This window comes from Microcaecilia unicolor, chromosome 2, assembly GCF_901765095.1.
Source record: "Microcaecilia unicolor chromosome 2, aMicUni1.1, whole genome shotgun sequence".
NCBI lineage: Eukaryota > Metazoa > Chordata > Amphibia > Gymnophiona > Siphonopidae > Microcaecilia > Microcaecilia unicolor.
The window spans coordinates 448,482,075-448,497,451 of record NC_044032.1 but is presented as its reverse complement, the minus strand read 5'-3'; the positions used below and the strand labels follow the sequence as shown (position 1 = coordinate 448,497,451).

The 15,377-nt window shown below is 45.0% G+C and overlaps 1 protein-coding gene across 4 annotated transcripts in view; it reads right to left on the bottom strand.

Annotated features, from left to right (window-relative positions):
- LOC115461233 (SLAM family member 5-like) overlaps positions 1-15,377 on the bottom strand; it is a 76,367-nt gene that overhangs the window by 1,094 nt on the left and 59,896 nt on the right. For 3 of the 4 annotated variants that reach the window (XM_030190920.1, XM_030190919.1, XM_030190922.1), the window contains 2 exons: positions 12,406-12,486; positions 10,765-10,866 (listed from right to left, as the gene is read on the bottom strand). The exons of the other annotated variant lie outside the window; for it this stretch is intronic. In XM_030190920.1, the coding sequence (XP_030046780.1) occupies positions 10,765-10,866; positions 12,406-12,486 (183 nt within the window). The remainder of the gene's footprint in view (positions 1-10,764; positions 10,867-12,405; positions 12,487-15,377) is intronic. 4 annotated transcript variants of the gene reach the window in all.

Sequence of the window (15,377 nt, the reverse complement as noted above, 5' to 3'; positions counted from 1 at the left end):
TTGGATGAAAGTGGTATTTCTAAGTTGTCTTCTTTTGGTATGGTTCAAGCAAGTAACAAGCAGAAAAGGTGCAGAATGCAGTGATGTGCTGCCATTTGACAACTGGGCCGGTAAATAAAATAATTCAGTCTCTCTAAGAGTTTGAGACATGAATTTATGATGTGACTTATGGGGTGGGGGGATATCTGTTCCACATAAGCAGTGTAGCGAGCCCTTGATGCTCATTTGTATAACTATAGGACATAGAAAATGCCTGTTTTCTTAACAGTTCAGTGAAGTACATAGGCCTGGTGTAACTGCAGGCACCTAAATGCAGCCAGGGTGTGCCAACATTTCAAAAATAATTGGAGGTGCTAAACCCAATGGAAATGGCCTCTCATTGGACACAGTCAAGGAATCTGTGCAATATTGGGGGTGCTCAAACACCCACAGCATCCCCCCAGAGTTGGTTGCGTCCTCTGGCCTTACTGAAAATATTCTGTAAGCTGCACACATTGTGGCAACAGCACCCATTCCTTTCCCATGCTCCATCCATGCGAATGCCCCTACCCCTTTCATTTACATGTTATACCACTTATGCACACACAGAATAGTACATAGGTATTTCACTACCACTTAACACATGCAAGCAAACACTTGCCCACAAAAGTGACAGTGTTTTGTACACGTTCCAAGTGGCGCGGAAACACTGGTGCCCTCTTATAGAATTAGAGGCGAAGTGGGCAAAACCCTCTGGGGACAGGGGCCAAAACCAATTGTGCTGGAATCCCAAGAGAGGAGTAAGAGAATGACAGGCCCAAACAGCAAAAGAAATCCCCATTAAAACACATTTCCAAATAATAGTAGAAACCACTGTGCAGCTAAAATGGAGGTAGTTTGTTTTTCAGCATTGACTCTTATGCAATCAGATTAGGGTGCAGGCATGTTTGGAAAGCAATGTCTGATCCCCTGAGGTTCAGGAATAAATTTAAAACCTTTTATTTTCTGAATAATATGCTGTTTCTGCTGAGTGGTGGGTTTGTTTTTTTTGTTACATTTGTACCCCGCGCTTTCCCACTCATGGCAGGCTCAATGCGGCTTACATGGGGCAATGGAGGGTTAAGTGACTTGCCCAGAGTCACAAGGAGCTGCCTGAAGTGGGAATTGAACTCAGTTCTTCAGTTCCCCAGGACCGAAGTCCACCACCCTAACCACTAGGCTTAAATCAAGAAATAAATTTTTCAGTTTTTGTATGATGCTGTTTTATGGTTGCTTTTACCTTTTTTTGTGATGTTGTTGCACTGCTGTTCTTGTCTTACGACTGATTATTTATTGTGCCATTTTAGTTCTTTTAGGAGTAGTATTACCATTTCTATTTTGTATTGTGGCTGTGCGTTTCTTTGCATTTTTGCTGTGCCTCTATCTGAAGAACTTCTATGTTTTGGTGTTTAGAGGATGGCTTACCTGTTTTTAACATTATTTTTTTCAGACTTTTTAAGTAACATTTTAAGGATGTAATAATCTTATTTATGTGATTTTGTGAGGTTCTGAGATGTTCTTCATTGGTTTTAGCTCTTTTTTTTATGATCTTCACAAGTTTTACCATATTTTTCGGACTATAAGACGTACCGGACCATAAGACAAACCTAGGTTTTAGAGGAGGGAAATAGGAAAAAAATTTTTTCCTTTTTCCCTCCTCTAAAACCCAGGTGCTCTGGTGCGTCTTGTCCGAATCCCTCCCTCCGAGTTCGGGACCGCCCTCCCCTCGGCCCTGTCACCACTTCTCCCTACTCACGCGATCTTCCCTGGTGGTCTAGTGACATCGGGGCAGGAAAGAGCCCCCTCTTTCCTACCCAGCGCGCTGCTCTCCATCCTCCTGTATGCATTGCTGCCTGACGGTCTCGGCGAGATTCAAAATGTCCGCCGAGAATTGAAGTCTCGGCAGCCATTTTGAATCTCGCCGAGACCGTCAGGCTGCATACAGGAGGATGGAGAGCAGTGCGCTGGGCAGGAAAGAGGGGGCTCTTTCCTGCCCCGACGTCACTAGACCACCAGGGAAGATCGCGTGAGTAGGGAGAAGTGGTGACAGGGCTGGGGGGGGGGGAGGAGGTAACCCTGAAGGCGATCCGGAACTCGGAGGGCGGGCGGCCTGCCAGCCAGCCAAATCTACCTTCCGACTATAAGACGCACCCCCCATTTTCCTCCCAAATTTGGGGGGAAAAAAGTGCGTCCTATAGTCCGAAAAATACGGTAATCTGTTTTTAAAGTAGTTGAGAGTTCTTCTATGGTTGGAATGCATTGATGATGTCATTGAAACACACCAACATCACTGGAACACATAGCATTAGTCTCAATGTGTTCCACCAATTTTTATTAGTTTTTAAGCTGTTTTTAAGTTATTTTCTCAGCAATTTGGTCAGTATGGATTGTTAAACATCTCAGGACTATTTTTACCTGTTTTGGTTTTGATTTTTTTCGCTTCATGTTCCCCAATATTTTTTAAGCTTTCTCCACCACCATGGACTTTTTAGCAATGTTTTAGATTACATTTTATGTGTGAGAATTTTGACAATTTTTAAGCATGTTTTGAGGGTTCAGTTGATTTTTTTTTTTTTTGATTTTATAGAAGTCTTTATTGAACATTGCAAAAGCAATACAATATTCACTCAATGCACGACTCAATACAATTGTACAGTATCCAACAAGCTTTACATGAGTGTGTAACAGTAATACCATCCAGTCAATGACAATGTTAGAATAAACACCAATTCTACTCCAAGTTTTTTTTAAATTTTTTTAAACTTATAACTTCCCTTATTCTACTCCCCCTCCCCCCTCACCTTCCCGAATGCTCTATCATCATACTGATTAGTCTGAACAATTTTTTAGAAAGGGTTCCCACACCCTTTCCCATGCAGGCAATGTTTTCGCTCTCTGGGCAGTCAATCTCTCCATTTCACATATGTAGCGCACCTTAGTGTTCCACCTCACCATTGAGGGTACTAAAGGTGACTTCCAGTGTTGTGCTAAATTCAAACGGGCTGCGTGCAGAGATCCTCTCAACAGAAGCCACTGATCTGAGGTGAGACCTATTGGTCGCTGCCCAAATAAGAAGGTTAGAGGATGCCACCTCACAGATTTACCTACCCACTTCTGAGTACGTGCTTGTATCCCCTTCCAGTAAGCCTTTGCTTTGGGACAAGACCACCAAATGTGCCCCATTGTACCCTCTCCCCCACAATTTCTCCAACATTCCTTAGGCACTTTAGCATACATGTGGTGCAATCGAACCGGGGTCAGATACCATCTATACATTACTTTAATAGCGTTCTCTTGCATATTCACTGCTCGAGCTGATTTCAAAATCTTTTTCTCCAGTGTGACCCAGTCCGCCTCCGGTAATGTGAAATGTAGTTCTTGCTCCCACCTCCTCCTATGTTGTACATATGGTCTGGCAGTAGCCATCAACTGTGCGTATAAGAAGGATATCAGCCCTCGTTCGATCTTAGAGTCTACACATATTTCCTCCAGTGGGTGCGTATCCCGCTTCAGATTGCTTTTGTATGCCTGTGCTGTCAAAAAGTGTTGTACTTGTGTGTAAGCATAGTGATCCGTTTCCCTGAGCCCAAAATCGTCCACCAGCTGTACAAAAGGCACTATTTTCTCCTCTTGATGCATCTGTCCCAGCAAATCCAGTCCCTGCTCTGCCCATCTCCTGAAGGTGTTGTTTCCTATACCTGGCTCAAACATTGGGTTTTCTGCTATGGGAGCTAAGCCCGATACCGGTGGTTGACGTTCTATGAACATAAGGTCCCAGTAATAGAACGTGGCCTGTACTGTGGGCGGGAACATGTCAACTCTTCCCCTATATTTCTGAGGTAGCCACATTAAATGGGCTAATTTCCGTGATCCCACTAAATCCTGTTCAATGTCAATCCACAATTTATAACTATCTTTCCTAAACCAGTCCACCGCCGCTCTGGTCTGTGCTGCACAATAGTACCAGAACAGATTTGGCACACCCAGCCCCCCTAGCCTTCTACTTTTGTAAAGAAGAGCCCGTGATAACCTTGGTCTTTTCTGATTCCAAATAAAGCGAATCAACCTATCTTGGAGACCAGAAAAAAAGGCTCGGGGTATTTTTAATGGAAGAACCTGAAATAAATATAAAAGACGGGGCAAAATGTTCATCTTAATCGCCGCGATCCTCCCGAACCACGACAATCCCATATTAGCCCATCTGTCTAAGTCTGTTTGCACCTCCCTCTTCAGAGCTGGGTAATTAGCTTCAAAAAGGCCTGATAGGTCATTCGTGATCTTGACTCCTAAGTAACATATTGCATTCTTCTCCCATTTAAATGCAAAAGATGTCTTCAATGTCTCCATCAATCCCCGTGGGACCCCCACAGCCAAGCCCATAGACTTGCTGGCATTCAATTTGTAACCCGAGACCCGTGTATAGTCCCTTATTTCTTTCATTAAGTTAGGCAAGGAGACCAGTGGGTTGGTAAGTGACAGCAGCACATCATCTGCGAATAGCGCAATTTTATACTCTTGCCCTCTTACCTGCACTCCAGTAATATCGTTATTCTCACGTATAGCTGCTGCCAGAGGTTCCATCGCCAGGGCGAACAGTAATGGAGACAGCGGACACCCCTGTCTAGTTCCGCGCCCCAAAGCGAATGTCACTGAATTCCCCCCGTTTACTCGCACACAAGCCCTCGGCAAGGAGTATAAGGCCTGGATCCAGGCTCTAAAATGCTGTCCAATTCCCACTCTATGCAGGACCCTATCTAAATACCCCCAGTGCACCCGGTCAAACGCCTTCTCTGCATCCAGACCGAGTAGCACTGCGGGCCTTGCTTTTTTCTGCGTTGTGTATATAAGGTCTATTGTGCGGCGTATATTATCCATGGCCTGTCTCTTGGCTATGAATCCCACTTGGTCCGGATGGATCAAACTGGGGAGCACCCTCCCCAGACGGTTAGCCAGCACCTTGGCCAGGATTTTGACATCTGTATTCAAGATCGAAATGGGTCTATATGAGGCACATTCAATATGATCCTTGCCTGGTTTTGGTATTACCGCCACCCATGCTTCCATCATAGACCTGGGGAACGGTGCCCCCTCCCTGACAGCATTGATTATCATCGTCAGGTAAGGCGCTAATTCCGTCACGTATGCCTTAAAGAACTCATTCGTGAAGCCATCTAATCCCGGCACCTTCCCCCTTGGTAATGCTTTGACTACTTCTATCACCTCCTTTACCGCCACTGGGTCCTCCAACTCTCTCCTTTGTGTATCAGAGAGAGCCGCTAGCCCCCTAGCCTGTAAGTATCCCTCTATTTCCCCCGTCTGTACTGTGGCATCCTCTCTGTAGAGGTTCTCATAGTATTGGGCAAAGCTATCCCTTATCTGTGCTGATTTGTGCGTTATGCCCCCCCCTGCATCTCTAATTCTTAAAATATGTCGATCTGCTCTCAGCTGTCTCAATTTGTTAGCTAGCAGGCGTCCAGGTTTGTCAGTGCAAGCGTAGTGAACCTGTTTCATCCTTGCACTCACAAACTTCAAACTATCCTCATGTAGCCCCGCTATTTCTAATCTCACCTCCTGCAATTTTCGATAATCAGCTACTGAACCTGAAATTTTGTACTTATCTTCCAGTGTAGCCAGTCTATCCATGCAACGTACCAGCCTCTGGCGATGTACTTTGGCATTCTGACTGGCACACTTAATGAAATGTCCTCTTGAGACTGCCTTGAATGCATCCCACACGGTACCCAATGTAGGCCCCGAGTCCAGATTGATATCAAAGTACTCTCTAAGTAAGGGGATAAAACTAGCTACTGTTTCAGGATCCTGCAGCAAGTTGTTGTTAAATGTCCATCTTTTATCTCGCTCCTCCTCCTTCAGGGAAGGAACAGCAAGCCAGACCGGGGCATGGTCCGATATTGTGGTATGACCTATCTCAGATTCTTCCCCCCCTTCCGATAACGTTTTGTCAAGAAAAATGTAGTCCAATCTGGAGTAAGTGTGATGCACTTGGGAAAAAAAAGTAAAATCTCTCCCTCTGGGATTCCTCAAGCGCCACCCATCGTACAGCCCCATCCCCTCAACAAGGTTATTTAATGCTCTAGCAATTCTACAGTCTGTCTGGGAAGGAGGAGTCGATCTATCCAGGCCAGGCTTCATGGTCGCGTTAAAATCCCCGGCCACTATCAGCTTCCCTCTGGCAAAGGCCTGCAGCTCCTTCTGAAGGTGCCGGAAAAAACGCTCCTGTCTTTCGTTGGGCGCGTATACGCTAACCAGTGTATACTCCTCCTGTTCCAACCTAATATGTAAAAACAGGAATCTGCCCTCCCTATCTCTTCTAGTGTGTAAGATCTGGACTGTGGTATTTTTGTGGAACATTATGGCTACCCCTCTTTTTTTTACTCCTAGGGCATCTGAAGCACACACCACCTGTGGATAGCATTTAGAGTACAATAGTTTCTCATGCTTTTTTAAAAGGTGTGTTTCTTGTAAAAACACCACTTGTGGTTGCGCGAGACGCAGTTCACGCCATAGGGCGTGCCGTTTATAAGGAGAATTTAAGCCCTTTATATTATAAGTGAAAAATTTATAGCCCACCATTTAACAATTCTGTTCTGTCAGCATGTTCTAAGAAAGGTGTATACCCAACCCCCCCTCCCCAGCCTCCCCTCTGACTTTCTTCCTCCCTCCCTCCCCCCCCCTTTAACATCCACTCACCAGACAATACCCTCTGGCATTGCATGGGTAACCAGAGGAAAGCGGCCGCAAAGGCCAACGCCCCACCCAGTTCTGTCCCCCTCCTTCACACGTGCCCCCCATTCCATTATACAGCATTTGAGCACCTCCTCCTCCTCCCTACCAGCTCACCTCATATTAAGCAACTTTCATTCTCACGCATTCACTCTTCCGTTCAACCTCAAGTTAAACCTTATGAACAGTCCACTCTTGACCAAAGTCCTCTTTGTGCTTTCAAGTCTGAAGTCTCGCTGTCTTCTCATTCACCGGGACTCTCTTCCACTTTTGCATGCGTGCTTTTGTTGTCCCCGCCATCTCCGTGGGCACCGTCTCCGACTTTGTCAACCCTGCCTCATGTAGGCTTTTCCAGGCATCTGTCACCTTCCTTGTCCTGCACTGTTGCCCCTTGATCGCAAAGCAGATAGCAAATGGAAAGGCCCATCTGTAAGCGATCTTTTCTTTGTTCAGTACCTCAGTCACTGGTCGCATAGCCCTTCTCTGCATCAGTGTAAACACCGAAAGGTCTTGAAATACTGAGATCCTGGCTTCATTGTATTCCAGGGTTGAAAGCTGCCGGGCTTTTTGCCACAGCATCTCCTTAAATGTATAAGAGGTGAATCTCACAAGTATGTCTCTGGGTCTATTTTCAAGTCTCTGGCCCTGCACTCTGTGTGCTCTGTCCATGGCTGCTGCACTAGGGTCCCAGGCCTCACCCATAATTTTTTCACATAGGTTCCTCACCAGCAGTTGGATATCTTCCATATCTCCGCTTTCGGGGACTCCCCGGAACCTCAAATTGTGTCTTCTTCCTCTGTTCTCAAGGTCATCCATTTTATATTTAAGTTCATCATATTGTTCTTGTTGCTTTAGAATGCGTGAGTTCATCAAGCTGTGCTGCTCTTCCTGTTCATCGAGCCTTTCCTCTATGGTCTCTACTCTGCCACCCAGCTCCCTAAGGTCCAGGCTTATAGCGTCGACGTGCTCCAGTATTTCAACTCGGGAGGCCTTTATTTCCTCTCTAATCGCGTCCAGGCATTTCGCCAAATCCGCTGGGGAATGCTCCCTTCTAGCCGCGGGACTCGGCGCCACGTGTTTAGCCGGCGCTTCTGAGTCCGCCATGCCAGGTGAAGCTGGGCGCGAGAGGTTCTTCCCGGCTTGTTTCTTCGGCGGTTTTTCGCTTACCCGCTGTGCCGCCGCCGCGGTTTTGCTCATTTTGTGGAGCTCGATTTATACCTCGTCCTCAGATGTGGTGCTGGTCTATTTTTTTTTTCGAATGGCGCTTTTGGTGCTGCTTAACGTTGGGGGAGTGCGGGAGCTAACAGGCTAGGCAGCCATTCACCTCCGTGACGTCACTTCCTCCCCCAGTTGATTTTTTTTACTCCACATGAATATTCAAACAGTTCCAATATTAGAGATTTGTCTTTACTGTTCCAAACGGACCCAGGAAGACACACATGTGAGGAAACTATTTCAGCAGTAATTTTACTTGCTCTTTACCACAGTTGTCTGGAATCTGACCAGAGTTAGGGTTTAGATGTTTGGCTTAAAGATTTGATCATTTCTTTATATTGGTCTACATTGGAGTTTTTAAGTTTGAACCAAAGGGGTAAGCCACTCTCTCTATGCATTTAGTGGTTTACTTTTAAATGTTCACATTTTTAGTGCTGGTACATTGTTTTAGTAGTGATGTTATGGTACTTTATTAAACTTTCATTTTAGGAGAATGATCAAGATGGCGTCGAGGTCAGACGTGCTATGCTGAGCTCTGGGGATCTTTTTTCCTTTTAACATTTCTTGAACTAATAATGCCAAAGAGAAAGGGAAAGATTACAGGAGTTTCTTCCTTACCCTCTACGATCCCTACTCTTCGTAAGCCACAGATCACAGCGTATGCAATGCCAAATGAATCGCAGGGCGCTCCTTTGACCGGCACAGAAAGGAGTCCCGGTCAGGAAAGTGAGATTTCACTTAGCCCGCGAAGTCCAGGGCAGCGGGCTCCAGGAAAAATGAGCATGTCGGGAAGTATGCCCGTCGAGACCTCAGAATTTGGGGTCTCTGAACAGGCTAAGGAGCGGTCTCCCCATGATAGTGACGCTCCAGGAGGGGGTTGCCCCTGAAAATCGGAGCCTCTCAGTTACCCCTTCGGATGTTGGGCTGAATTTGTCAGAAACAGAGTTAATACCTGGAACGCTGATGGTGGGTGAAATGCGGCCTAGTTCTGAGGCAGCTTTACAACCGTTGGTAAGAACAGCAAAGGTAACACTGGAGTCTTTATGGTCGGCTATGGAGTCCCTGCATAAGGTTTGTTGTACCTTTGTTTCCAATTCAAAGTCGAATGCCTTAATTTATTTATTTATTTTATTGCATTTGTATCCCACATTATCCCACCTTTTTGCAGGCTCAATGTGGCTTACACTCCAATCTCGACTAACCCATCAGGAGTCTAGTATGAAAGATTGTGAATTATCTTTATCCCAAGTAAAAGAAATAGAAAGCAAACTGCTACAAGATGCAAACGTAGTTCAACTTAGAAAATGGAGCTAGATCATTGAACTTGAGATTATTAAATTTTCCTTCTGTTAAGCTCCTCACGGGACTTATTTCATAAATTTTTTAAAGAAGTTCTTCAATATCCTGAAAACGGGCTTCCCCCATTACAAAAACTCTATTATCTACCAATTTCATCTATCCGTGAAGCCAGATTAAAAGGTCAAGTAGCGGCGGATTTATCTTCTGATAGCTTAAACATTTCAGCTCTTTTAGAGAGATCACAAGATGAGGTGGATTTTCAAGCCACCTTATTGGTCTCTTTTGTATTTCTTCAAGACAAAGAAGCTTTGCTTTGACTTTTTCTGAGATAATCTGCTCCAGTTACTTTTATGGGAGAAAAGATTCAGATATTTCCGGACGTCTCCAGATGGACACAGGAAAGAAGGAAGAAATATCTGTCTATGCAACAGGAAGCTTTGAATTTGGATGCTAAATTTCAGTTAAGTTTCCCATGTAAATGCGTATTACAGACTGATAACGTTAGTTTCCATTTCTTTGAACCTTCACAACTTCGTTCTTTTTTGGATGCAAGAGCTCCTAAAACCTGACTTGTAATGACTTTTGGACTTAATTGAGTGTTATGATACAGTTAATCTTGGCTTTCCTTTTTTCTCTTCTTCTAAATTTCTTTCTTTATACCTCCTCTCAGGTATGGTGTATTGATCAGTCTCCCTTTTTACTCGATTAATGCCTGTAAAAATCTTTGTAGATGAGGGAAGTATCCCTAAATATTTTGTTTCTTTGTAAATCATGGCATATTGCTTGACAAAGTCATCTTTGGTGAATTATTGTAAATTGTCTTAAATAAAAATGAAAAATAAATAAAAACTTTCATTTTAACATTCATTCAGCACTAAGCAAGCTTTTATAAAGATGCACATGTGTTTTATATTTTTATATCTGCTTATTTATTTGTGGATTGGTTGAACCTATTACTGATTTTATTTCTGTGTTGTTTAGCATAGTTCTTTATGCCCTGCCCCTGACGCAGCCTATACTCTTTGCGAAACATGGCCATGTCGGGCATCTGATTGTGAACCCTGGGAGCTTTATCATAATTTATTAAAGACTGCATTTTCTTCAAGTCTGCTTCTTGTCTTTTATTCCCTGCAGGAGCAGGCCACACGATGACATTGCATTATGAATTGGTTTTGTGTTGCCTTTTTCTCCTACCTGTGAATGGAACAGGGTCCCTGACCTACAGCTTTAATAAAAGTGTTATTTTTCTCTGTCTGCAACTGCTATGTGGTTCTGTCTTACTTGGGCTGTGGGCCCCACCCTCATTCACATTACCAAGGTGGTACATAAATTCTTTTAAACAAACAGCACAAGTTTCAGCAATTAGAGCTGTACTACAAATTGTTTTTAAAATACTATGCTGTGTAACTGAATACTTTTACTTAGCAGTTCTACACAAGAAGCTTTGTAACATGAGAAAAAATGTAACACCCCATTCAGAGAACTTACAGCAATAACAGAAAGTCAAAGCAGCAATGAGAACCACTGGAACAGCTATGGAGATACCAATCACCAATCGTAAATAAGCAGCTATACCGCAGAGATTCAAATCTGAAACGAGAGATCCACAACAATGACCCTTGTCATCCATCATGATCAGCCATCTCAGGTTTCCAAGACCCTTCCAGATCTTCTCTCTCTATTTCCCACATGCAGAAACTGCGCCATTGTGCCCTAGTGCATCAAAGACCCTGACTGCTCCCCATAAAACTATGGTAAGTGCTGAACACTGGCCCGCCAGTGAATTGCAAAAATCAGTTGTCCTATAGAGTTCTCCAGAGCAGTTAAGCATATGAGGTCAGCACTGATCGAGAAGGATGGGCAAGCTGTCTGTACAGTGTGTTATACTGGCAAGTGAGGATAGGGATTTGGAGCCTGGATGTACGAGGAAAAAAGATGTACAATAAAATTTTTATCTCAAGGTTGTACAGTACTAATGTTTAATACACACCTTACTCTACCCATCTCTTGCAAGCAAACACATTAGAGCAGTGTACAGTCTACAACAAGGCAAGAAAGGAATGAAAGTAACTGAAAGGACAGGAAAGAAGAACAGAGCACAGGAAAAGCAGGATACAAAGAGTATGGCAAAACTCGGAGAAAACTAGGGAAGGGGCAAAAAGAAAAAAAAAAAAGTGAAGCAAGCACACACATTATCCCAAACCAATGGGCTGCCCAGAATCATGGTCTCCCATAGGCCCAAAAAGAGAAGACTTTAGGGCCACTTTAAACCACAAGAATGGGTACTATCCAGACAAGCAAGGTGGATTGAGGGGATTGTTAAACGAAAGTACTGGGAGGAATGCACCAAACAGGAGATGGAGTATGGGGTATGCAGGGAATCAAGGTAGGTGGCCTGAATGGAGTGACCTGTGTGAGAGTAAGAAGTCTGAATTGAATCTACACTGATACTGGAAACCAGTGTTCGTGGTACAATAGAGGTGTTACATGATTGGATCAGTGCACACAGCATAAAATATGCATGGCCATGTTCTAAGGGACTGTAAGCACAAGCTGGGTGAGAGGAAGGCCAGAGTAAACAGAATTACAGTAATCAGTGAGACATCACCAGTGTGTAGAGTACAGTAAGCAGAGACTGCCTATCCAGATAACATTGAAGGGATCTGAATTTATTGAGAGCAAGAGAATATTAATGCTAAACTTACGTGGAAAACAGACGCATTTCCAAATATTGGATTTTATTTTTAAGCCATCCTTTATATCAGCTACTTGAATTGCTCTTTACAGCCTACTGTCTGGCATGTCATAAGCAAAGGGGAAGACAGTCTGTCCTTAGTAATACTTTTTTTCTTTCAGAATTAACTGATCAGAGAAAATGAACTGTTAACTAGAAGACATGACAGATATGGAGATATGACATAGAAGTCTTCTAGTAGACTGATGTAAAGAACCTCATCACACAAGCACTTCTACCAGGGTAAGGAGAATAATATGTTTTTGCTTGTTCAGCATGCTAACTTAGCCAGTAAAAAGTGAGTAGCATCCATGTTCCACATAACTAGGTTTTAGTACACAACACATCAGAGAATGGCAAGGGTAATCTATCACTCCCACATCTGGAATACTTACATGTTAGATTAAACATCACTAAACCACCGGAGACAAACATTACTACCACTGGACCTGCAACATTCCACACCTTTCCAACACCTGTCAAAAGAAAAAACAAGCACACACCTGTCCATCATTATCAATGACAAGCTAGCTGATTCCCTCTAGAGCAGAGGAACCACAGCATAATACAACCACAGAGTAAAATCAACTCTTCTACTCACCATTATGATAGCATTATGTATCCTGTGTGTAACAAGTGTTGATAATCACAATTTGTGTCAGAAGTTTCTATAATTAGACTACTACTACCAGGGAAATTTCCAGAGGCCAGACTATACAAACTGTCACGGGATGTGCAAGTGACGTCGCTTCTGGGAGCCATAGGCCATCAGTAAGGGGGAGGGCCGCATTCAGAGCAGCCCTGTTGCGCAGGGCTATCAAGGAGTCTGAAAGAGTTACACAGCAACATGTATGCTTGAAAAACAGCCCTATACCATTTACCATGACAAGTAAACATCAATACAGTAGAAGAAACAAGGACTTATTTTGTGCCTTGCTGCCGATTGTTACTGATTGTCGCTGTGTAACTCTTTTGGGCTCCTTGATAGCCCTGTGCTCCAGGGCTGCTGCAAATGCAGCCCGCCCCCTTACTGACGGCCCATGGCTTCCAGAAGTGAAGTCACTGGTACATTCCTTGAAAGTCAAGCTCCCTAATGGCACATGCCGCGTAAGAACATGCTGCATGTGTGCGCCGAAGGAGCGCACATAAGAATCAGGACTTGCTCCTTTGTACGCACCATTTTTCAATATCATGGCATACTTATTTAAAAGTCTTTTTTGCCCTCTGAATTTTTTCCATCCTCTTCTCCATGTGCTTAGCGCAACATATCCCCCATTTGACCTGCACTATACTTCTACCGGACACAGGTAAGACATCTTAGCTATGTGCCATCCAAAAACCTACTTTCCAATAATACACTTTTTGCTACACCGTCTCCTCCTGTGATGGGTCTCCTCAATGCACGTTCAGTTCGGGACAAGCACGCTCTCTTTTGAGACTTGATTCTTGCTCACAGTCTACAAATCCTTTGTATCACGGAGAAGGTAAAATTATGTATCATACCTGATAATTTTCTTTCCATTAATCATAGCTGATCAATCCATAGACTGGTGGGTTGTGTCCATCTACCAGCAGGTGGAGATAGAGAGCAAAGCTTTTGCCTCCCTATATGTGGTCATGTGCTGCCGGAAATTCCTCAGTATGTCGATATCAAAGCTCCATCCGCAGGACTCAGCACTTAGAGAATTACACCCACAAAGGGACACTCTGCCCAGCTCACCACCGCCGAAACGGGGGAGGGGAATTAACCCAGCTCATCCCCACACAAGTGGGGGAGGGGAATCCGTCCAGCTCATCCCCGCGGAGCGGGGGAGGGACACCACCCTGCCGATGCGGGGGGATCTGGCTTATCCTGCAACCGCAACCGCGGGAGGAGCTGACTGACCCTAACACCGCCGAAGCGGGAGGGGTACAAAGCTGCCCTACAGCCCACGAAGCGGGAGGGAGCGCCGGCAGAATTTATGTCTCAATCCAGCCCCGTAAAACGGAGGGGAGAGGAATGCAGCAGCTCACTGTAACACAAACTCGTCTCAACTCTTGAAGAATCCAATTGAAAAAACTTGAACACGAAGTCCTCCTGAACAGTAACTGAAGACTAAACTTGAACCTGAAATGCAACCCGAATATAAACAGTACAGATATCTGGGAGGGGCTATGGATTGATCAGCTATGATTAATGGAAAGAAAATTATCAGGTATGATACATAATTTTACCTTCCATATCATCATGCTGATCAATCCATAGACTGGTGGGATGTACCGAAGCAGTACTCACCCAGGGCGGGACATTGAAATCCCTGACCACAACACTGAAGCTCCAAACCGGGCCTCCGCCCGAGCAGCCACAGTCAAGCGATAATGCTTGGAGAAGGTATGGGCCGATGCCCAAGTTGCCGCCTTGCATATCTCTTCCAAGGAGACGGACCCGGCCTCTGCCATCGAGGCCGCCTGAGCTCTAGTGGAGTGAGCCTTCAGCTGAATAGGCGGCACCTTCCCCGCGGTCACATAAGCCGCTGCAATGGCTTCCTTGACCCATCTTGCCACTGTAGGCTTAGCAGCCTACAGACCCTTACGAGGACCTGCAAACAGGACAAACAGATGATCCGATTTCCGGAAATCATTGGTCACTTCCAAGTATCTGATGATGACTCGTCTCACATCCAGATATTTGAGAGCAGAGTATTCCTCTGGGTAGTCCTCCCTACGAAAGGAAGGGAGACAGAGCTGCTGATTCACATGGAAGCGAGAAACAATCTTGGGCAGGAAGGAAGGCACTGTGCGAATAGTCACTCCTGCCTCAGTGAACTGCAGAAAAGGCTCTCGACATGAGAGTGCCTGGAGCTCGGAAGCTCTTCTGGCTGAAGTGATAGCCACCAAAAAGACTGCTTTCAACGTCAGGTCTTTCAGAGATGCCCTCGACAAGGGTTCAAAAGGCGGCTTCTGCAATGCTCTTAGCACCAGGTTGAGATTCCACGCAGGCACCACTGAGTGCAGAGGAGGGCGCAGGTGATTAACTCCCTTGAGAAAACGTACCACATCTGGCTGCGAAGCCAGGGAAGCACCCTTCAGGCGGCCCCTGAAGCAAGCCAAAGCCGCCACCTGGACTTTAAGGGAACTGAGCGACAGTCCCTTCTCCAGACCTTCTTGCAGGAACGCCAGCACTGAAGAAATTGGAGCAGTGAAGGGAGAAAGTGAGCCTGCTTCACACCACGCTGCAAAGGTACGCCAAACCCTGGCGTAAGCAGTAGAAGTAGAGCGCTTCCTCGCTCTCAGCATAGTGGCGATGACCTTGTCTGAGAAGCCCTTCTTCCTCAGATGCTGCCGCTCAATAGCCAGGCCGTAAGACCAAAGGGGGAGGGATCCTCCA